Source organism: Salvia miltiorrhiza, chromosome 4 (genome assembly GCF_028751815.1).
Source record: "Salvia miltiorrhiza cultivar Shanhuang (shh) chromosome 4, IMPLAD_Smil_shh, whole genome shotgun sequence".
Taxonomy (NCBI): domain Eukaryota; kingdom Viridiplantae; phylum Streptophyta; class Magnoliopsida; order Lamiales; family Lamiaceae; genus Salvia; species Salvia miltiorrhiza.
Genome location: NC_080390.1, coordinates 37,872,372 through 37,894,978, shown reverse-complemented (window position 1 = coordinate 37,894,978; position 22,607 = coordinate 37,872,372). Strand labels below are relative to the sequence as shown.

General features: G+C 37.2%; 1 protein-coding gene across 4 annotated transcripts; it reads left to right on the top strand.

The window, feature by feature from the left end:
• Positions 1-14,155: 14,155 nt before the first annotated feature.
• On the top strand, positions 14,156-19,871 carry LOC131021485 (filament-like plant protein 7). Of its 4 annotated transcripts, none has more exons than XM_057950693.1 (6): positions 14,156-14,410; positions 14,873-15,027; positions 15,932-16,076; positions 16,206-18,597; positions 18,663-18,720; positions 19,207-19,871. In XM_057950693.1, the coding sequence occupies exons 2-6, from the start codon at positions 14,923-14,925 to the stop codon at positions 19,672-19,674; spliced, it is 3,168 nt and encodes a 1,055-aa protein (XP_057806676.1). In that variant the 5' UTR covers positions 14,156-14,410; positions 14,873-14,922; the 3' UTR covers positions 19,675-19,871. The 4 variants fall into 4 exon arrangements, with proteins under 4 accessions (XP_057806676.1, XP_057806675.1, XP_057806678.1 ...); XM_057950695.1 differs by having other exon boundaries at positions 14,189-14,410; positions 15,938-16,076; XM_057950694.1 differs by lacking the exon at positions 14,156-14,410 and adding an exon at positions 14,434-14,493.
• The last annotated feature ends 2,736 nt before the right edge of the window (positions 19,872-22,607 follow it).

Sequence of the window (22,607 nt, the reverse complement as noted above, 5' to 3'; positions counted from 1 at the left end):
GATTATAATTATTTTAATTTAATGCAATTAAGGAGAAGGAAATTTCAATATGAATTTGCAAAAAAAATAGTTATTTATCTTAAAATTAGAATTTAAAATGTAATATAGATTTATTTAACAATATGTACAAAATATTTATTTGTTTGTATAACCATATTTGTTGTTATATTTTGTTTTTATATTATTCGTATTTTTTCTATTTTTGTAATTATTTTTGGGTATTTAAATATGAACTTTTAATAATAATGCAGTTCGTACTTTTAAGAGCCCAAAATTATTATATGACGTCTATTAATATTGTTATTGATAGTTTTAGTGTTATTTGCTCAAAATGAGATTCACTTAAATTATATGCTTTATAATCAGTAAATTTAATTATTGTACAATACTCATCAAATTTAATGCTTATATTCCTACTCATTAAGTTGATATTATCAAATACTAATATTTAAATTAACAGAATTTTTTTGTTATTAAGAAACTTACTTTTCAGGAGTAAGTGGCGTGATTTACACCAATTAAGTACATTTTCTTTACTGAAAATGAAATACGAGCCTACTAGAGTGAGACGTCTCAAAAAGGAAAACGAACCTATTAGAGTGGGACAGAGGGAGTAATATATTTATATAAATTAAAATTTAAAATAATAAATATATTGTGGCCCGTGCATCGCACGGGAGGATGTACTAGTAATAATAATAAAGAGGAGTTTGTTTACCTCCAAATTTTCTCACTCCTTTCAATTTTTCCATCCAAATTTACACTCTTTTTTTATTTTTATATTTTAAGATTACAAAAGATTACAAAAAAAATTCAATATGGATGTTAAATTTAAGATTACAAAAAGATCTTTAATTCAATATAAAAATTATAAAAAATAAATTTGAAATGAATAAGTTATGGTCATTTTAAGTGTCAAAATTAATTTTTGTTCGCTCTCACTTATCTATAATGTTGATGCTCTTTTACATTTTGTTTTTATTTATTGGTGAAAAAATGCCATTTTTTTACTTTCAAAAAAAATTACATTATTGTTTATTTATAATTATTTTAAATTTAAATATTTTTAAATTATACTCCATCCGTCCACGATATTGTTCTCATTTTTGCCATTTTGGTCCGTCCACAATATCATTTTCACTTCCATTTATAATTGTAGAGTCTACTATTATCAACTACTATTAGTCTACTATCCACCGTTTTCTTAAAACTCGTGCCTTTCGCAAAGTGAAAACGATATCGTGGAGGGAGTGAATGGTAGTTTCTAATGAAATTAAGGAGATGGAAATTTGTATTAATTTTAACATAAATTTGAAAATAAAGAATTAGTTATATCTTAAAATTAAAATCTAAAATATTACTACTATAAATTTATTTAACTATGTGTACGAATTATTGTTATTTATATTATTCATATTTTTTTATTTTTTATTAGTTTTGGGCAATTTAAATATGAACTTTTAAAAATACTACAGTTTAGAATTTTAAGAGCCTAAAATTGTTATATCAAATGACGGCTATTAATTTTGTTATATTGATGGTTTAGTGTTATTTGCTCCAGATGAGATCGACTTAAATTATTTGCTTTACAATCTATAAATTTGATTATTATTATTATACATTACTCATTAAATTTAATATTCTACTCATTAAGTTAATAATATTGTTATTGTACACTATTTTAAATCAAATACTAATATGTAAATTAACATTATTTTTTTGTTACAATTAATCTAACTCATAAATAATGACATTTTGATATTTTTACATAATTTAAAAATTTTAAAATAATAAAATACAGTGTGGGCCCGTGGATCGCACATGAGTGCATACTAGTTAATTACTCCCTTCATCCCCCCAAATAACTTTCTAGGAAGGAGTGTCACGGGTTTAAGACAACGTTGGTGTATTGGAAGTATTGAAAAAATATTATAATTAGTATTGAAAGTGGTGAACATGTATTATAATTTGTATTGAGAGTGGTGAAAATGTGAAAAGTAAGACTAAATGGGGTACTATTAGCGGTGGGATACTGTCCCAAAATGGATAGGAAGTTATTTAGGAGACAACCCAAAAAGAAAGATAGAAAATTATTTGGAGGACAGATGGAGTATTAATTTATTGTAGTATATTATTTGTTGAGGCGAATTTTAGAGTAGCCATACTGCTGAATTGAAATTTTATTGCAAGAAAAACAGAAAAGAAAACCTATGAAAACCCCTGAAAGCACAGACGCAGACTAAGAGTCGAGCCTCATTAAAACCTCTTAAGGAAAACCCGAAGGGAAAAACCAAAAGAAGTGAAAAAGTGTACTCGTCTGATCAGAGAAAAAACAAAAAACAAAAGAACGAGCGGAGATGAGGCATCTTCGGAAGCTCCGGCCTAACCATCGCCCCCAGAGATCCCGGCTCGGAAGACCAAAGACAACGCGAAGAAAAAGACAACACGGAATAGCCCAAGAGAGAACACGCCTTCAAGGCAAAGGAAAGAAAAACTCTCGACGCCGAAAGAAGATAGGCCGGGGGGCCTCTTTGATCATGGAGCAACCAGCAGAGATCATCCTCGGGGCCCAACTCTGAGCGCACCCAAGAGCTGAGAAAAGCCCCAAGGGACGCTCCAACAACAACCACCGAAAACCCATGACCCACGCCCAAAGCGCAAGACGCGTCGGGCCTACCAGAGAGCACCAGCCACTAAGGGTTGGAAACCAGCAGACAGACGTCGAAACCAAGCAGTAAAGAACCGCCCCAAAGCTACATGAGCAAATACCGCAGAGGCCCAAAGCCATCCATGCTAAGAAACCCGCGTAAACGGGCCTTTATATGAACGTCGTCATAGATAGGGATGGCAATCGGGTACGAATAATGACTATCCATATCCATACCCATGAACAAAATGGATAGTGGTTTTTAACCACGAAAACTATCCATGGATATCAAATGGTATCCAAACCCACCACCCGCGGATACCCGCTACCCATCGGGTATCCGCGAACCTGCTACCCGTCGGGTATTCGCCACCCACTATCCGTCGGATACCGGCCACCCACTATCTATTGGATACCCACAAAATAAAATTTAATTATAAATTTATAACAAATTTAACGGGTATTTCACGGGTAATTAGCAGATATTTTTGCGGATATTTTTTGCGGGTAAACGGGTTTCGCGGGTATGGATAGTAAGTATCCAAACCAATACCCACGAACTAAATGGATAGTGAATTGCAACCACGAAACTATCCGTGGATATCAAATGCCTCTCAAACCCACCCTAATAGGTTCGGGTTTTTGCGGGTATCCATTACCCGCGGGTAAATTGCCATCCCTAGTCATGGACGAGTTGAGTAATCTCGAAGATCCCATAGTTCCAGAACCTTTCCTCAATCATTGAGGAAGCCATATAATCCACCACGCGATTTCCCTCCCTGTAAATATGAGACATGCTAAGATTAAGATTGGAGACGGAAGAAATAGCGTTCCGCCAACGACTTTTAAACCGCCATGGAACAAGAGGGTTGGAAGCATGTTGACCATAAATATAGAATCCGACTCGATCCAAATATTATGCCAACCCATAGTAGAAACGTATTCAAGCGCAAGGATGAACGCGAACAGCTCAATTTCAAAAGGGAGGCCACGCCCAGTAGAGACGTGGAAGCAGCCGCGGACTTCATTGAAGGCGTTCCAAAAAACGCCTCTAGTATGCATAACGCCAGGAGTGCCTCTAACGGAGCCGTCAATGTTAATTTTGAGCCAGGTGGGCAGAGGAAGCTTCCATTTGACGTGCGTGACAGAAGGAGCTAGGCACGGACAGCCTGTGATGCGAATATTCCGAAGGACAAGAAGCTCATGCACAAAGTTCGTCATATGACCAAGCTGGAAATTGCTCGAACTTTCAATGAACGCTAGTTTGATCATCTGAATGATGGGAAGAATGGAAGGGGTGGTGATGTCCTCAAAGATAACTCTATTCCGAAGCCACCAAATACCCCAAATAATCACCCCAAGCTTCCAAAGATTGGCAACCTGAGAACCAGCCGTGAAATTCATCGCAAAAAGAATAAAACTGTGCGCATCAAAAACCCACGGCAGATCGAGTCGGAACCAAGCCGCGAGTTGCCTCCAAATCTTCGAGGAGAAAGCACAATCCCAAAAAAGGAGGTCCAGAGACTCCTCCGCATGTCGGCAAAATATGCAAGTATTCGGTCCCCAATCAACCGAGGGAAAGAAAGATCTAATATGATCAAAGACTAAGGCAGAAGTAACTTCTTAAAAGCCTGAGTGGATCCAGGATTGCTCATCCGAGGTCGGAGACATCGAAGTAGTGCCATGTACCATCATAATAATAGTCAGAAATTCTCTGGGAGAGAAAAGGCAACATATAAGGAGGGATGAAGGCGATCGCTCAAACGATAACCTAACCAATTATCGGGCCAAAAGATAACAGAGTGACCATCACCCAAAGCGTAAAAAGAATCTCCAATGAGCTGAGAAATAGCGGAGTGGACCCCAAGCCATATATTGGAGGAGAACCATTGAGAGACCTGCCTTGACACGAAGAGATATATCGATCCCGAAATAGATGAAAACCATAAGATTTATTATTGATGATCTGCCAACCAAGTCTAAGAATGAACCCCTCATTGATGTCACAGAAGGATTTGACCCTGAGACCACCCTGATGTTTGTTCGCGCAATCCCGATTCCAACCAACCGCCGACCATTTGTAAATCAGCATGCTATGAGTGGCGGTGCTATTAACAACAGAAAAAACCAGATAAATGCGGCTCGAAGGCCTTGCCTTTTCAATCAATGGGAGATGATCTTATCACGAACGTATAAGAGCTTCGGAGCAGTAACTCGACCAGGAAAAATGGGGACCCCAAGATAATGAAAGGAGTGGAGGCCATGTCAAACCCCATGCAACGCCGGATGCGCCGACGAAAAGGAAAAGAGACCCCTTTACCAAAATAAATGATAGATTTATCTTTATTACACTCCTGACCAGAGGCATATGCATAAATATGCAGGATAGAGTCGATCATCGTGCAACTGCGTCTAGAGGCTTGGCTGAAGAGAAGGACATCATCTGCGTAAAATAGGTGGGATGGGAAACGAAGAGACCGTGAGAGCCGCATAGGAGCAAGAAAACCAGCCGATCGAAGAAGCTTATGTTAAAAGACAGTTTAACACATCCTCAGCGATGCTGAATAAAATAGGAGAAATGGGATCCCCCTGGCGAACACCTCTACTGCAGCTAAAATACCCATGCATAGAACCATACGAATCCACTGACGAAAGATGATAGGAAAGCCAAAAGCATCCAAAACAATCTCAATAAAGTCACAGTTAAGCGTGTTAAAAGCTTTCTGGATGTAAATATTAAGGGCTAGGTTGTTGACCTTAAGCTAGCGATCCATACAGTCCACTCCCTCACAGGCTAACAAGATGAATGGACCTACCCGATATGAACCCAAACTGATTGGGAGAAACGATCATCGCATCAACAGAGTTGAGCCGAGAAGCCAGAATCTTGGTGATGACTTTAAAAAGAAAATTCTCCAGAACAATAGGTCGATAATCCGAGATCCTGGATGCATTCGAGATTTTAGGAAGCAGGTTATGAGGAGTAAAGTACACGTGTATCTAGAACGTAACAAAGGTCAAAGATCAGAGTAGGAGACTAGCAGAAGAGAATCACCTAAATTAATATTCCATGAAGAGCTTCCACCCAGTGGAAGCATCCGCGGACTTTCAATGGTACTTTTTCTAAGTGAGCGGTCAACGCTGCCAAGCCTGGCTGCACTGGAGCATGACAGCGCTGAACAACAGACAAAAGACGACAAGCTACTGACACATTCGTATAGGGATCTTGAATGACTTCTTTGCCCCTCTTGTATTTTTTTTATAAATGGGAGCTCTATTTCTCCTTGTATGACTACGGAATATAGAATACAACTCATTTTTTTCTTTTCTCTACACGTTCGCTTAAGACTTTGACGATCATTACACCACAGGTGAAATATCATATTTTGAACTATAGAATACAATTAACAAACACATCAGCATGCATAGGAGATTAGCATTCAGACCGTTAGGAACATAGTGATGGATGAAACATCTTTGGACCTCCAGAATGATGTCATCGCCAAAACACTCCAGGCCGCATGAAAAAAAGACACCATTGAAGCCATTAGGTCCAAGCGCGCTACTATGATCCATCGCAAATGCCGTAGGCTTCACCTCATCATGGCTAGGGCAGGCAGTCAGCATGTTCGCCTGATCGTGAGTAATCGACTGCAGAATGAGGTTGTAGATCCAAGACCTATCCACCGCAGCCCCACAAGGTTCCGAGAACAAACTTTCATAAAAATGAAGAATATGGGCAGCCATAGCACTGTACTCCATTGTCATAACGCCATCAATACTAAGCTGAGAAATATTATGATGGGCACGACGACTCTTAACAATATTATGAAAGAATTTGGTATTCTTGTCTCCATCCGAAAGCCATTTAATCCGACTTTGCTATTGAAGATGCTCGGACTGACGGAAAAGCATAGTGTTGATAGAGGCCTGCAGCTGAATCTCTTGATCAAATAAAGAATCCGTTAGAGTAGCTATACAAAATAGTGGAAATCAATAGTTTTCCCCCAAACATAATTTCAACAAATTATAGCCCAAATTAAGAATTTTGGACTATATTACTCCGCATTTTCTCTGTTGTACGTACAAAAAACACTGATTTTCTCTTTTAATTACTTTCGCATTCATCTTATTTCTGAAATTCTAGTTCGTTGCCGTGCCTCCACTGCTCTCTCTCTCTCTCTTCGACGAGTCCATCTCTTTCTGATGAGTTCCAGCAGTTCAAGGAGTTGCAGATCTACAGAAATTATGAGATGAAAATCTAGATCTAAGAAGATTTGAAACGAAATGGTGCGAATCCGTACCATCCATTCCAAGAATTGTCATTTTAATGCGCCAAATTCGACCATAAGCACCACCATTAGTGCCACAAGGAAAGAGAAAACGCACTCACATCATCCCAAAATTTACCTCCACCGCCGAGTGATGTATTCATTTTCTCGAATTCGTATCGTTCGTAATAGAAGGGTACAGAAAACATGGAGAAAATATTCTCCAATTGAAGGAGAATTCACCTACGCCGCTGGACCAATTCGTACCCTTCGTAAAAGGGATTTAACTAGGTGTGTTAATAATATATTTGAACTATTCATACCAAATACTTGGCGTTAATGACATTGGGACCAACGGTGCGAAATAGCATATTTGTACCATTTATCTCATTTTCTGTCGCGCCAAGTGTTTATCATGAATGGTGTAAAATAACATATTCGTACAATTCGACGAAGTGTGAAATTAGGACGGACAGTTCGAATATGTAATTTCATACTGACGAGCCCGTTTTTCGTGCTCTTTCTGAGTTTGTTTTTAGGTCTATTGAAGTGTCTTCATGGATGGTTGGTCGGATTAGATAGTGTGCATAGAGTGTCTCTTGCATTACTTTACACGTAAGGATAGATTGGGCTGGGTGAGAGTGTATTCGTGACGCCGTGACAATCAGGGGCACATCTCATTGATCAACGGCCTATAACCAATGACATACAAGCACAGTAAATAACTTTGCACCGATAAACAAGGACTGTGCCCATACTTAAAGAAATCGTGCCCAAATCAGGTTGTCTTTATTATTAATATTTTTCTTGTTTTATTTCAGTTTACATATTGCCCAGAGTAGATTTACATTCTGTTGTGGCTAGAGTACTGGCGAGTGACACCTTTGCCCAAAGAGGACAACCTTTTATAATTGTGACATTGTGACATCGAGGATCAAGATACATCGACTCTCTATGGGATCGACCCTATACTTACCATTAGCGGAACCTAATAGCGCGCATTGGACAATTACAAACTCATTTGTCTGAAATCTTAACGACGGTTCTGCACATACTATCTGTTCCGTGAAATAGAATACTTGTACCATTCATCCTATGTGCTTGCGCAACAGAAAATTGAAATAATACAAATCCGAAAACAACATTTTATTCATCTTCTTCATTTTACAACAATATTTCTACCACAATTCATTTTATCTACTAATTACAAAATTCTTAACCGTTCTAAAAAATAGTGAGATATTAGTAATGGGACCGAATGAGAAACTCTTAGACCATCTTTATCGGGTCCCAGGAGAAGAACGGGTCGACCACCCAGAATTGAAAAAAGAAAAAGGAAAATTTGAAATGGTTTAATGTTGAGATGTTCGACCACCTCCAAATTGAGACCGTATGGTCTCTCTCTCTCCTCCAAGAATGCACCAATAGGAATATGCCATTGGCCACTATTTTATTGGATTGAAAGATTTTATTTAGATAAATAGATAAAACTATTATGTTTTTTTATATAAAATATTCATGCTCCACATCTTCGAAAGCACCAGTTGTTTGCTCAACATCAACAGGCTGCCCGAAAAAATGTTGAGCGAGCATTTGGAATTTTATAAGGTCATTTTGGTTTTATCAAGCGACCATGTCTGATTTAGAATCGTGATATTATGAAAAAATAAAATAATGATTGTTTGCATCATCATGCATAATATGATAGTGAAAAGATGAAAAAAGCACTAACCTTAACCTTCATGATCCTACATAATTTATCAAAGATCAACTAAGATAGAATACTCGTCGAAGTGAAAATGGTGAAGAATCTAATGATTTCGTATACTATACGAATAGGATTACAAGCCTAGCGAGCTATATAAGAATTATGTCCCAAATCCACAATAGAAAAGCTCACAGCTCTTTATTACATGACTTGATCGAGCATATATGACAAAAGTTTGGCGATGATAATTAAATGCTTAGTATGTATTTTTTTTTTCAATTTTGAGTTTGGATTGCTTTAATTTATATTTTTAGTTTGTTGTAAGTTAAATTTTTATTAGTTTGTTATTTTTTCATTTAATTTTTTATAATATTTTAATTTATATTTAATATTATTAAAATTATTATGATTAAAAATAATAATAAAACAATTATATATAATGTTATGATTAGGGCTGGGAATCGGGTCGGGTTCGAGTACCCTACCCGAAAAAATCGGGTACCCGAACCCGAAAATCCCCTAAACCCTATACCCGACCCCGACCCCGAAAATGAAATCGGGTACCCTAATACCCGACTCGGGTATTCGGGTACCCTAATACCCGATTTAAAAAAAAATCGAAATGAGGAAATACAGCCGAAACCCATTTCCCTAAACCAAGCGTCCAAGCCAATTCAAAGCAGCAGCAAATTCAAATGAAGCTAATCACTAATCAGCAAATTTAGCCGAAATTCATACGGATCAAGAAAATCATACAAATCAATTCCAATTCAATGAGACAATGACCAATTAACATAGAAAATCTGTATTTAAAAAAAAAAAAAAAAGAAGAAGAAGAGAAGGCATAGGAGTTGTCGGAGCTCCACTGGCGGCACGGCTGCTGCAGGGCGACAAGCTCGGCGACCCGACGGCGGCGGAATGAAGGGGCAACTGCGCGAGAGGGTCGTGGCTGGGGGGGGACTGGGAGCGAGCTCCTCACCGGCGACTGGCTCTGGTCTGGGCGATGACGGGCGGCGAGGGGCACCGCTGGGTCGTCGACTCATCGGAGAAGGGAGGGATTTCTGCCCTGGAGTGGGGGCGGCGACTGCAGGGAGGGGGGGAGGGATTACTTAGGGCTGGATTTCAAATGGGGACGACAGATTCAATCTGCCAGATTACCCGATTTAAGATTTTAAGTCTTTAATTATATAATTTAAAATTTATTAATTAAAAAATCGGGTAATTCGGGTATACCCGATACCCGATTTTTTCACACCCTAAATACCCGACCCCGGCCCCGATCCCGAATTTTTTGGGTATAGGGTACCCGATACCCGATTTTTTCGGGTCGGGTATCGGGTACCCGATTACCCGATCCCGAAATTCCCACCCCTAGTTATGATTGATAAATTAACAAAAATAGAGGTGATTGTTATAAGTAGAGAGAAGATGAGAAGAGAAGAGAGTTGCGTAGAGAGCATAGAGAGAATAAATCTGTAGGAGCGTATCATTATGAGGACTAAATGCCTCTATTTATAGGAGATACAAAGCTAGGGTTAGGGTTTAGGTTAAGTCATTTAATAGGGAAATATATATTTTATATATATTTACAACACTCCCCCTTAAATGACTAACCCTAAAAATATGCTGCCTCATTAAAACCTTGCTAGGAAAAATTCAATGTGACAAAAACCTAGTCTAAGGAAAAAGAGTACAGCTGCTCCCCCTGAAAATGATCATTGTATATCTTTGAGTCGATGCATGCCGATCTTGTGTATTAGCTTTTTCAAAGTCGATGTTGGTAATGTCTTTGTGCATAAGTCCACCAATTTATCGCTTGATCGAATCTTCATGTATCCTTTGAGTTGCGTGCAATTTGACTTCAAATAAACTCCTCATTTGATGTTAGAGTCTAGATGTTCATGCCTTGTTAAAAACCTCTCCGTAAAAACCCTATGGGAAAAATTCGGTAGAGGAAAAAAGTACAAGACGTATATTTACTCATATATTACACTAGTTGCCTCGTTAAAAACCTTAACTAAGAAAACCTTGTAGGAAAAAACTTAGTAAAGGAAAAAGAGTACAACCATTTGGCCTTCAGGGCCATTGACCTTCAAAGTCTAATTTTCGAAACTATTTAAAAGACCCTGCTCCCCCTCAAGATAACAATCTTGAATGTGTTCAATATAGTTTTCGAAATTAAATAAATTATCAACATCATCCACCAATTTTGAATTTCTATTTCTTTCATAACATAGACCAATTGTAATTTGCTTTGAATATAACCAATAACATGGTTAATATCATTTAAAATTCTCCTTCTTAGAGAAACATTAAATCTTGCTAGCAAGTCAACTTCGAATTGTATATCATGCATGATAAAAGTAGTGCTTCAATAGCACACAAGTAAGGAACTTCGGGTCCTAAGTAATTTCGTTGTTTTCTTTTGGTCTAGGTGAATGAATGTGATATATTCATATTCATCAAAAACCTTCTTCGGGTAGGTCGATTAAATCAATTAGTTTGAAATACTTTATCGAAAAGATGCTCGATCTACAAGTCAAGACAATACTTAGTTTTAACTAAGTTTTTCAAAACTCATCTTTAGACATAAGTTAACTTCCTCATGTTTTGAGTATTCATATATGTTCTTTCTTCGGGAAGAACTTCCTTAGTTGGTTATGGACTTTCACATATATATTTATGTTTAATGGCCTATATAATAATACACCATAACGTCCATAAATTTGTTATTTATATCAATGAGTACTGCCATAAAATGTTATATAAATAACGAAACATAATGCCATTCATAACATGAGAATATATTTGGGAATCTCAATCCCTTGAGCTACTAACCTCGCTTAATTATTTTCATTTAGTGAGTTCGGCTCTGCCTCATTGCTTACTTCTATATTTTTAAGTGCTTCTGGCACAATAATATAATTTGTTTTGGATCCAAATAATCTTCAAGTTGAACTAACAATTTGTTGAGGCAAAAGTTGTTGTCGACAACTATAATTTTTTCTATTATACGATTCTCACGTATTCACAAAGTTCATGGCAACTTTAGTAAAACCAAACTTTCACCATTTTTCATAATATTTGGTCTAGTTGTTTCGTAATCCCAATATTACGATAATTTAGTGCACGTGCAAAATGTATTGGGATTGTCGTCTTCAGGACGATCCTCTTCATGAGGTTTCGAAATTATTTGAGTTCTTTATTTGATTTTGTAATCCGCGGATATTTTATCTTGGGCACCAATAGGTCGTTTACGCTTCTGGCGTCAATAAGAATTAAATCAATTTCGTCCTTCGTGGACTTAAATTATTTGTGGTGCAATATGACATATATATAAGATTTCACTCATTTGGCAGTCAATTATAATTTGTTGAACTTCTAGTTCATAATGCGTGAATATAACATAATTAATCCAACGAGAAATTTACGGCATTGTATAATTTATCATTCATATCTTCCCCTAATGCCGAAAAAAGTTTTAAGTTGGATAAATCAAAGTAACAACATATGAATTGATCCTCAATTATTGGCTCTATATATGTATTTTTCATAATGTATACATATAATTTTCATAGAGCTATGAGTGCATTTGAATGATGATAAAATAGTTTAGTAGATGGGAAATCCTCTTCAGGAGGTATTTTAATCACGCACTAATTGTTATGTAGACAACCCAAATACTCAAGTCTTGAGTTATTTTAAAATCATTTGGGTGTATGAATTTGATATTCATCTCGATATGACTATATGATAAAATAATTGATCTTGTATAATTATTCAATTCTCATGGGAGAATAAATGAAGCTCTTCCGGAGCCCATACAAAAATAATATCATTTTTCAATTGTGTTACCCTTATTCTCAATAAAAGTTCAAAAACAATTGAATTGAGATGACGAATTGCTCTTCAAAAGCTTGTATTCATCATGAATATTAATTGTGCTACTTCGGGAGCAACAATATAAATCGAATAGATAAAACAATGTAATAATTAAATGAAATACTACTAAATAACAAGTAAATACTAAAATAAAGCTTAAAAATAAAAATTCATTCTCAATATTTTAATATTCTTCCGGAATATTATCTTTATCTCATGTGTTCATCAGGAACACATTATATTTAAAATTGAGGGATGTCGTTGTGTTTCAGCAAGAACTTCAACGATTTAGTTTTAATAATCTTTGCGATTATTAAGAGTTGCAGATTCATGTTTCTTCAGGAAACAATATAGTAACAAATTAATTTAATATGTTACATAAATCATAAATCGATACAAGCTCTTACAAGCCATTTGTCATTTGTGCAATTATGCACAAAAATCAAGATAATCATATATATTATCCAATTATTTGCAATCCTTCTGGGATTGTTTTAATTGTATATCAATTTCAATATTAATTCACAAGTATGAATTAGACAAATTAATGCCAATATCATTACATATGAAGGAATTGATTAAACTAAATAATCCTTCACAAATTGTGTTGATAAGATATTTCATCGCTAAAAATTAATGAAATACATATAAAATGATTGACCATATACGAAAACATATTAGGTTTATATTGCAAAATTCAAAAGGTTATAATGCACATAGATGTTCCAACTGGTAAGAGTAATTGGCTATGAGATGAAATATGATGTGTTCCTCGAAATAATATTATAAATAAATCAAGCAAGATGTGAAGTTTAGTTCATACAACCAGCAAACTAAAAACAACAGAGATTAAAGTTGTGTTTTGATAGATTTTCATAAGGCGATGCACATGGCCAAGCTTTCATTCTCATAGAGCAAATCAAATATAACAGTTGACAAACTAATTTAGAATTAACCCTTTCATACATGATTAACAAACTAATTTTTTTTTTTTAGAGAAGCAATCAAACATATTGATTGCCCACGTCATTAAATTCACAATTGAAGGCAACATATAATTTTGGGGGTTTGAGAAAAAGTGGAGTCAATCGAATCAAAAATTTAATAACATCAATTGCAATTTTAAAAAATAAATTTATATATAATAGTACCTTGCAAGAAAGACACGATTCTTTCCTAGGGCATACCATCAAGAATAAAGGTAGATTAATCACATAGAACGATGAACTCTCTTGTGGTAGAACAATCGTGCTGATAACGTGTTATAAGTAGAGAGAAGATGAGAAGAGAAGAGAGTTGCGTAGAGAGCATAGAGAGAATAAATCTGTAGGAGCGTATCATTATGAGGACTAAATGCCTCTATTTATAGGAGATACAAAGCTAGGGTTAGGGTTTAGGTTAAGTCATTTAATAGGGAAATATATATTTTATACTATATATTTACAACAGTGATTGGATTGTAATTAATATTAATGATGCGAAAGGAAGAGAAATTAATTAAATACAACAATGGTTGAATAATTGGGTGATAAACATAGTCTTTGAATATATTGAGACAGTGCAGAGTTTGTCCGAAAATATCAATGTAACTGTAAGCACACGCTTCTCAATGTACTTTATGGATGTATGGTAGGTTAAAGACAAGGACATAAAGAAACACACACAGACACAGGAATCATGAATTATGATTTATATAATCAACAGCAACGCCGATGCCCGCTCTCCCCGTCCTTCGGGTTAAACCAACCCGCCCAAACTCCTTTTGCAACCAAGCCCGACCCGCCCAACACTCACATGTCAGATCCACTCCACAGAGACACAGCCTTTGCATATATGCACTATACAAAGCATTTGCTCCTCGTTTCTCGAAACTGCTCGGCTTGCTGTGCATTTTGCTCCAAGGTTATTACTACAAATTTACTCAATAATATCACATTATTCAATCACACTGAAGCAGAATGAAGCTCCTAGCTCAGCTTTTCAACGTTGTGTTGCACCACCATTTCTTCTAGTTTTCATTTTTTTTTCAATTAGTGTCCGTTAGCATTCAATGTGCAATGTATTTGAAATATCCTGTTCGATCTCTTCTTCCATTAAATGCGTGTGCTTATTTTGCTTAAATTTATCAGCGCGCTAGCTTTACATTGTTTAATCAAAGCATGTTATTATTTATTATTATTATTTTTTTTTGTTCGTTTTTTGTTTTTAGAATAGTCATGTAGTTAATGCTACTTGATTTGTGATGTGATCCTATTTTGTCTTCTTTCCTCTTTGAGGAAATTAGTTGGTGAGGATCAGTGAATAGTTTTTAGGGCGGATTTTTTAACATGTGATTAAGGGCTGAAATGGGCGTAATGTTGACAGATATAATGTGATCATCTGAATCTGAGCTGGAAGATTGCCAAAAAGGGGCAATGGATCAAAAGTCATGGCTTTGGAAGAAAAAATCTACTGAGAAAACTTTAGTAGCTGATAAAGCAAGCAATTCTTTGAGCAAAAACGAAGAAGAAGTAACTGAGGTCTGCTTATTTTTTTCGATTGCTACTTATATTTCCTTTTGCAGCTATGGTTCCTTAAACTATGATGCTTTCTAGATTTTTATTCATTCCTTGTTGCAGCTTTGCATATGAATATATGATGCACTTGTCGATTCCTATTTTTTGATTAATTCCTTTTGGGTGATGTTGACTAAAGCACAGATTACTTCTCATCGGCATAAGTCTCATTGCATTGTCGACATTGCCATTTTTAAATGATACTGCAAGTACTTGTGACTGGAAGCTTCATTTCTGCCATCGAGTCATTAATATATTACGCTGAATTGGTAACAAAAATCTTGGATGAGATCTGCTGGTATTGAGAGTTTAAGCAAATATTCTTGTAGCTTACACTCCAAAGACCATAATGCCAATTGTGCTGGAAATTACAACCCTTAGAGGTAGTTAATGTATGGTCTATATTATTGTGACTACTAATGATATGGATGGCTGGCATTTCTTCGACATAATCAAACCTAAGAGACTTGTCTTCTACATGATGCTAGTTTTTAATTAAACCAAAAGTCACTAGTTTGTTGAATGTGGAAATAAATGAGATCTTGTTCTAGGCCATATTACTGACGCTATATGCAGGAGCTTTGTTGAATGTTAAAGCTTCTTTTTGCTATTTCTATCAAGTAACAAATAATGTATTGCATTGAGCCTAATGCATAGTAGACAGATATAACTCATATATGACTTTGCAAAGACATTTTTTTATGTAATAACTAATAAAACCGTCAGGCATAGGAAAATGTATTATACCCAAATAGCAATTGACAGTCTATGGGTTAATTTTGTTAGTGGAAACTCCTTTTTCAAGTGTTATGCAGTGTTGTTGACTTTCGTTGCTCTGGGTAGAAAGAAATTAAGATATTGTTTACAGTTGCAGAAGCTTACGATTGAGAAGACGGGTCTTGAAAAAGACATTCAGATATTAAATGAAAGGCTTTCGTCTACCCTATCTGATTGTATTGCCAAGGATAACATAGCGAAGAAACAGGTGAAAATTGCAGAGGAAGCTATTGCAGGTGATCTACTGTCCAACAGTATTTTAAATATCTTCTCCTGTCCTTTTCGCATTACACATATTCATTGTGCAGAGAAGAATTTTCGGACTTTGATGCTGAGTCTTTCCTTTCACACATTTATTTGTTTAGGCTGGGAGAAGGAAAAGACTGAAGCTATAGCTTTAAAACAAGAACTTGATAAGGTGTTACAGCAGAAAGCTTCTTCTGAAGAAAGAGTAGACCATTTGGACGCAGCACTGAAGGAGTGTATGCATCAACTACGATTTGTTCGGGAGGAACAGGAGAGAAGAGTTCATGGTGCATTGACAAAGACATCGGAAGAATTTGAAAAGATACAGAGTGGTTTACGTGAACAGCTAGTGGAGGCATGTAAAAAACATGCCAAATTAGATGCTGAAAACGCACGACTTAGTAACACTTTATCAGGGAAGGACAAGGTGATTGAAGACTTGGGCAAATACAGAAGTCAATTAGAGGCTGACTTCAATGCCCTTTTGTTAAGATCAGAATGTACTGAAAAAGAAAATGCATCTCTGAAGTACGAGGTTCATGTTCTGGAAAAGGAGCTTGACATTCGTAGTGAGGAGAGAGAATTCAATCGCCGAATAGCTGATGTTGCTCAAAGGCATCAGCAGGAAAGTGCTGTAAAGATTGCAAAATTAGAAACAGAATGTCAAAGGTTGCGTCTCCTTGTTCAAACACGGTTGCCTGGCCCGGCTACTTTGGCGAAAATGAGATGTGAAGTAAAATCACTTGCTAAGGACCATGCTGATATGAACCGAAGAAAATCAAATCTTTCTCCTACTACAGCAGAATTCTCCACTGAATTGATTCCTGACATGTCCAATGAGAGGATCAATCTACTGACTGAGCAATTGTATACCATGGTAGAAGAGAACAGGGCTCTGAAAGAAGCCCTTAAAAAGAAATCAAGTGAACTTCAACTTTCCAGGAAAACGTATGCTCCTACATCTTCCAAATTTCCACGAGCTGCAGGACTTTTTGAAGAATCACTTATAAAATGCCAAGTTCCCACAGAACCTGGTAAAGACTCATTTTTGTTGCAACAAAACACACTAGCAGCTTCATCTGATGTGGGCAGTGATGACAAAGCTAGTTGTGCCGAGTCCTTTTCTTCTGCTTTGATATTGGAGCTTGAGCATTTAAAAAATGAGAAACGATTAAGAACACCAGCTCATAGTCATATGGCAACTTTAGACATGAATCTCATGGATGACTTTGCTGAGATGGAAAAGTTAGCCGTACTTTCACTTGATGATCCAGCTGGAAGTCCCAACAGTTCTTCTGAACACAGTAATGCAGTTCTTGGCAGTCCTGGAAGTCCATCCGGTGCTAACTCTTCATCTGAACCCATTAGGGGCTGTGCACTAATATGTGGTAGCCCATCAGAACATGTTATCCCAAGCCAGGAAATCCATTCTGGGTGTGTAGCAGGAAATGGAATTCCTGAAAAGCTTGGTGACTTGCTGAAGATGCTTTTGGAGCATAGCCATTCATCTAAAAGAAATCCCCAAGATATACTAGAAGATATTAAATTTGCTTTGGCCCACTGTAGTGTAGAATCTACTGTTTTTTGCAGCAATGGAAGTGCTCATCATGCTGAGGCGTCAAATAGTGGAAGTGGCCATGTCGAGCAGGCAAATAAATCTTCAAATGTGAGGAATGGAAATAATATAACCATCTTTGGCAAAGAGAAGAGTGGCCAGAAATTTGGGCCAAATGTCAGCATACCAATACGGAAAGTTCTTGAGCTACTTGAAGGAATAAATATACAATCTCAAGATAATGGTATAGATAAGAATTCAGGTAACCCAACAGGCTATACAGTTCGAGTGTTGCAATGGAAAACTGCTGAGCTTTCTGCCATTTTGCGGCAATTTGTTCAAACATGCAATGATTTTTTGATTGGAACTGCCAATCTCGAACAGTTTGCCCTCCAAATAGCTTCCAGTTTAGAATGGATCATGAGTCGCTGCTTTTCCCTACAGGACGTTTCAAGCATGAAACATGCTATCAGGAATAATTTGGATTGGGATGATTCAGGAAGTGAGAGCGAGGAAGAAAGTGAACCGGTTAGCCACATGCATAACAGTACTAGTAAAATGGAGGCATTTCAGCCTCCTCTCAAAGAAGAGGTTAAAATATGGAATGTTGAGTGGCCAAGTAAGGAATCTGCAGTGGCCACAGGTTCAGAAGGCTGCCTTCACTCAGAAACTTGCATGCGGGAGTGCTTCATTCAACCTCAGGAATCTGAAAATGGAAATGGGAATCTTCACTCAAAAATAGAAGGTAAAGAGCAATCGGAGGGTATATTTGAAAATCAACTTGAAAAGCAAAAGATGATAAAAGAAGACCTTGAGACCCAGCTTATGGAAAGTAATCGTGAACGGGTAAAAGCTTGCGAAAGGATTTCATTTATGGAAAATGAGCTGGAAAATAAGAACAACTGTTATAAGAGACTGGAAGAAACATGCCATGAGTTGCAGATACAGCTAAAAAGGTACATGTGTTCATGATTTTTCATTTGCAGATAGTTGGACTTTTTCTAAATTTGTTCGCTTTCAGTGTGACAAGCAAGGAAGTTCCAGATAACGGAAAGCACCAGGAGAAGCAACTCTCAGATGTAAGTTAGCTAGTCGTATTCAATATGACACCTGATATCCAAAAATTTAAGAATGCTGGTCAAGTTTGAAACCATGATTGGTTTGTTCATTCAATCATATAGTTTTAGGTTTACAGGATTGGTTAAAGTCCATTAAATCAGCAAAAAACTGTGTCTGCAATATTGAACTATTCTATGAAAATGGCAGGAAAGGTGAAACCATTACATTAGCTTAGTGAAAGAAACAGATTTTCTTAAGCCATTGTGCATCGCCATTGAGTAAACAAGCATCCATGAATATCATCTTTATCTTTCTAAGAATATCATGCTTTAGGTTAGATATCTAGGCAATATTGGGATAGTCATTTGGAAATAAATATTATAAACATAATGGTTTTGAAAAGAAAACTTATGCCCCTCAAAAAAAAAAGAAAACTTATGCAGTAAAAACATTTCATGTGATGCATTTAGATGTATATTCCCAACATGACTTATCTCATGTTGCAGGATTGGGAGATCACTGCAGCTTCAGAAAAATTAGCTGAGTGCCAAGAAACCATCCTAAATCTCGGGAAGCAATTAAAGGCATTGGCTTCACCTTGTGATGCAGCTCTTTTCGATAAGGTCATATCAGCACCTGCTGATTCTCCTGTTTTCGTGAAAAATATCAGCCGGCGATCATCCCTACTCGATAAGATGCTGGCAGAGGATAGTGATACACGCGGTGCCTCTCCCGATACCAAAACTGAGAATCACAAAGGAAATATAAACTCTGGTGTTAGTAGCAATGACGTCACAGAGTCTTCGGCCCAGTCTGTTAATCCAAATGGGATGATGAATCATGAACAAAAGGCTAAAAGTGTTGTTGCTTCAACGGACATTGTCCCTCGTAAGAAACACGGTGGCACAAGTTTCTTCAAGAGGCTATTTTGGCGACGTAAGAAAGGTAAAAATGATAAAACAACTTTCTCATAAGCTGCAGTGAAGCCTATATCTGATCTTTTGTTTGCCTGTTTTGTCTTCTCTTTTTCTTTTTCTAGTGAGAGAGAGAGAGTGTGCGCGCTGGTGAAATTTGTAGTCTCGTGTTCAAAATTTTTGTGCGTTTCTTGTTGTAAATATAACACAAGACGAAAAATAAAAAATTATATCTACATTTCACATTTACAATACTACCCCATAGACTATAGCCCATGCTTGATGGTTTCTCACTTTATTTTTTTTTCATGAGGAAAGTATGGACATGGAAAATATCTCTAATCGAAGTCATATTTTTAAAATTTTGAGGTTGAGATTTTAAAAAGACAATTTTTTTACGATTTGATTTGGTTATAAGTTCCATTGTACAATAATCCATACAAAATATCAATAATTTGACAATTTTACATGAATATTATTTTTTAAAACAATATATTTGGTGAGGGCTTAACCTCCCCCTTGGATACACTTGAGTCAGCCACTAAGTATTTACTGAAGAAACGTAGAAAAAATATTTAGTGAAGATTATATTTTTAAAAATTTGAGTAAATTTCAAAAACAATTTTCTTATAACTTAATTTGGTGATGGAATTATTGTATAATAATTCTCACAAAATAACAATAATTTGATGATTTACACGAATAAAAAAAATGTTTAGTTGGGCTTAAGCCCTCGCTACGCTTGAGTCTGTCATTTTTGGATAATACTCCATAACTTATTATCTTCAATATATTTATTTATGAGTAAAATTTTGAAGTAGCCAAAATGAAGCATAAAACACAATTTATGGCCACACATTGAAAAAACACAAATTTTGGCCATTTTTATTGATTTGGACGTTTTTGCCCTTAATGAGGCGGACTGGGTAGGATCAGGCACGCGGGTCGCGTGCCGGGTCGGGTTAGACACTTATGGCACTATTAGTGCCATAAGTGCCAAGATGGCACTTATGGCACTAATAGTGCCATAAGTGCCATCGGAAATCCAAAATAAAAGTAAAATAGTCATTTTGGCACTTATGGCACTAATAGTGCCATAAGTGCCAACGAAAATTCAAAATAAAACTAAGTAAAATGGTCATTTGGGCACTTATGGCACTAATAGTGCCATAAGTGCCATACGTGCAGCACAAATACAGAAACAACAACATCATTTAAACCCTAAATGGAACATCTAAACCCTAAATGGAACATCTAAACCCTAGGGGGAAGTGTGCACTTATGGCACTAATAGTGCCATAAGTGCCATACGTGCAGCACAGATCAGATCAGCACAGATCAGATCAGATCAGATCTGATCTGCCGCCGCCGCCGCCTCATCATCCGCCACCTGACCAATCCCTCATCCACGCGTTTCAGAGGATCGGATCTCCTCCACCGCCGCCGCCTCATCCTCTACTCCGACGAATTCTGCCACTGACTTCTGCTCGGCGCCGCTGCGATCAGATCAGCTCCGCCGCTGCGATCAGATCAGCTGCGATCAGATCTGCTTGGCACCGCCGCTGCGATCAGATCAGCTGCGATCATATCTGCTCCGGTGACTTCTGCTCGGCGCCGCTGCCGCTGGAGAAAGAGAGAGGAGATAGCACAGCCGCTGGAGAGAGAGAGAGGGAGATGAGAAAGAGAGAGGAAAGAGAGAGAAGGGTAGAATAGTCATGACATACAAAAAATGGCTAAAATTTATGTTTTTTCAAATGGTGGACAAAATTTGATGTTGTATGTTGAATAGGGCCATTCGGCCCTATTGTTTCTTTATTTATTTATCATTTCTACCACATGGTAGAACCCTATCTCCACTCAGAATATGCTTAGGATTGTAAATAAACCAAATCACTCGCGAATTATTCAGAGTTCATCATAAAAAAAATGCTCGTTCGAAATTCGTTCGCCTTCTAAATTAGCCGAACTTGAACCTAAAATCAAGCTCGATAAAATTATCGAGTCGAACTCGAGTTTGCATATGTTCAGCTCGTGAACTCGCGAGCATGTTCAGCTCGACCTTAAACAACCATGTTCGCAAAGATATTAGCGAACACGTTCATGAATATGTGCATGTATATGTTAAATATTACTCCCTCCGTCCCGTTATTCATGGCTCATTTCTTTTCGGCACGGGTTAGCAAACTAAAATTAAGAGGTAATGTACTTAATGTTATTTTTAATTAATCTTAAATCACTATTAGTATATCCCTTCCCTTCTCCTCCAACTGAAAAATTCTGCCCGTCGGTGGTCGATGCCTCCTCCGCCGAGAACAACAACCTCGTGGCAGCTCTCTTCAAAAATTCCAACTCCCCCCTCCCCCCAACTTCCATGGGCGCCAGACTTCCCTGTGGCGCCGCCCTCACCTAACTAGATCTAATCCCAAAACTCCCTCTCCGGCCCAATCTCAGACCTCCACACCCTCGCATTCCTCAACCTCTCCGCAAAATCCTCATCTTTCTCAACCTCTTGCTCCAATTCAATAACCTCGATGGAATTCCACAAATTCAACATACCTATGGCTGTGGAGTTAAATGGCGGAGGGGGGTGGAGGCGATGGTCCGTGGAGGGTGGGGCAGATGAAAGCAGAGGAGATGGTGGAGGGTGGAGGCGGTCGTGGGAAGAAAGGTGGTGATGAGAAATAAGCGAGCCCTAATTTCTGGAGAGGTGGAGGCAGGCGACAGTGGAAGTGGTGAGGATGGAGGCTGGAGGCGGTGCGAGGGAAGAGCCGGGAGTGCGGAGGCGGAGCGAATGAGGCGGCACGAGGGCAGCGGGAAGTGGAGGCGACAAGAGAGAGAGAGAGAGAGAGGTGTATTTTCAATTTTATGATTAGGTTAGATTTTTAGGTAGTGTTAATATATAAGAGTAGCCACTTTTATATAGTAAAAATAAATTTTACCCACTCAAATAAAAACATAAAAAAATACCCACTTTTTGTGTTAAATGACTAAAT